The 1,858-nt window shown below is 31.5% G+C and overlaps 1 protein-coding gene across 4 annotated transcripts in view; it reads right to left on the bottom strand.

Annotated features, from left to right (window-relative positions):
- Window positions 1-6: 6 nt before the first annotated feature.
- LOC119593160 (sodium/hydrogen exchanger 9B2-like) overlaps window positions 7-1,858 on the bottom strand; it is an 18,959-nt gene continuing 17,107 nt past the window's right edge. For 2 of the 4 annotated variants that reach the window (XM_037942128.1, XM_037942127.1), the window contains exon 15: window positions 7-1,527. In XM_037942128.1, the coding sequence (XP_037798056.1) occupies window positions 1,393-1,527 (135 nt within the window). In that variant the 3' untranslated portion in view covers window positions 7-1,392. The remainder of the gene's footprint in view (window positions 1,528-1,858) is intronic. The other 2 variants (XR_005230503.1, XM_037942126.1) reach the window with 2 other exon arrangements.

A 1,858-nucleotide genomic window follows, 5' to 3' on the forward strand; every position in this document is an offset into this window, starting at 1 on the left:
TGTGAAATATCTACTTGTGACTAGGTCATACTCTGTCTTTTATCACTATATATTGTCATTTTACATTTTTATCACAAGAATTTAATTTGTCATAATCAATCCCAATTATCTTTATTTAGCCCATACCATTTCAATATTTAAAACTTTATCTAATTAATTACTAAAGTAAAGAATTTAATCACAAAATTCTCTCCGCTGAACACACCACCTAAATTTTACTTTTCTAAAAGGTCATGTTATTGCAGGTAATAATTGTACTTACTTAAAAAATCAGAGAAATATACTGAGAAAATCTGCATCAATATTTCATGCAATAACTCTACATATATTAGTATATAATGTCACACTATCCAGATAATTTTAATTCAGTAGTCTGCACCTTTTGGAAAATCATTTACATATCTAACTATTTTCTATTTCTCTTTATCTTTCCATGTATCCCATAGGTTTGTTAATGGAAATAAAAAACATATTTTTGGAATGTTTCACATATCAAGTGCCATTCAGAACTGTTTCTTTAACTACAAAAAATGAATAATAATAAATAAATAAACATGATGCTGCTAGTTAAACTATAAATCAAAATTTAAAAAATGAATAAAAATATGAAGTTTCATTAAGAAAGAAAACCATATAAAAAAAACAACTAAACATGTGGCACACTAACCAAGTGATTTTCAAGTGCACTATTATCATCACAACTTTGAAGGACACCCCAACATAATTTCACAAACTGGACATAAAACTGTGACCCAGCCAATTATGAATGAGTTCCCTTGGCACTCAAATATAAGCAGGTTTTAGGGATAGCAGAGTCTGGGAAGGGAACAGATTCAGAAACAAGTGATTGCAAAACAAAGAAAGTTTGTTAGTAACCACCAGTCTTTGTCATTCCCCTCTAAAGGCTGGAATACAACTGTGACATAGATACTTTCCATGTTTGAATTTAGGACCTTAGTTGATAAGAATCATGTATTGGGATGATGCACACATGACTCCATGATTTTTTTCTGTTAATTATTTTTTTAATGCATGGAGCTAATGAAGTGCTTTTTGTTCTAAAAGCTTGCAATTTTAAAAATAAAAATATTATCACAAAAAATTGGTCTCAGTAATAATGAACTGCTGCAACTGGTCAACTAAATAAGAAGAAAAATAATGCATAGGGTGTATCTGAAAAGCTGCTGTATTAAATCTTCCTATCGAATTCCAATATACATGTGAAGTAATATGTAAAATATCATAAAAATATTTCAAATTGACATTCTCTATAAATATAAGAAACCTCTTCAACTATTTCTAGTAGTTTGCATGTTATTGAAAGCAGAATAGAGTTCAAACCCTACAAAAAAACAACAGGAAGATATATCTGAAAAAGGGATAACAATCGGTCTAAACTGTAGTTTCTGAGTCTTGCGGCGAGTTGGAAGAAGGTTTTCTAGCAAGGAACTTGGGCCCTGTCAGTTTGATCGCAGCTGCCCCTAAAGGAGCAGTTACCAAAATCACCATTACTGCAATAGTAACAACCTGGAAGAGAAGTATGAATCACATGTTAAGTAAATACTCTATGAAAATTTTTCCACACGGCTGTTCAAAAGTAAAAGAAGACAATAATAATAAAAGTAAAGAAAAAATATAATCAATGAAAACTTTTAATAACCAGCAATGCTTAATCATCTAGTCCTTCCCATAAAATGAAATCTTACCATCCAAATTATATTTCTAAATTTTCTGGGCAACTTTGAGGATTAACCCATTGCCTCTGGGAGAATATGGGGTTCACTTGGCCTCCACTCTGGGTAGTATGTGCCTCGACTGGACTTGGCTCCAGGGCTTTGTTAGATGCAGTCGGTGCATA

Source organism: Penaeus monodon, chromosome 31, assembly GCF_015228065.2.
Source record: "Penaeus monodon isolate SGIC_2016 chromosome 31, NSTDA_Pmon_1, whole genome shotgun sequence".
Taxonomy (NCBI): domain Eukaryota; kingdom Metazoa; phylum Arthropoda; class Malacostraca; order Decapoda; family Penaeidae; genus Penaeus; species Penaeus monodon.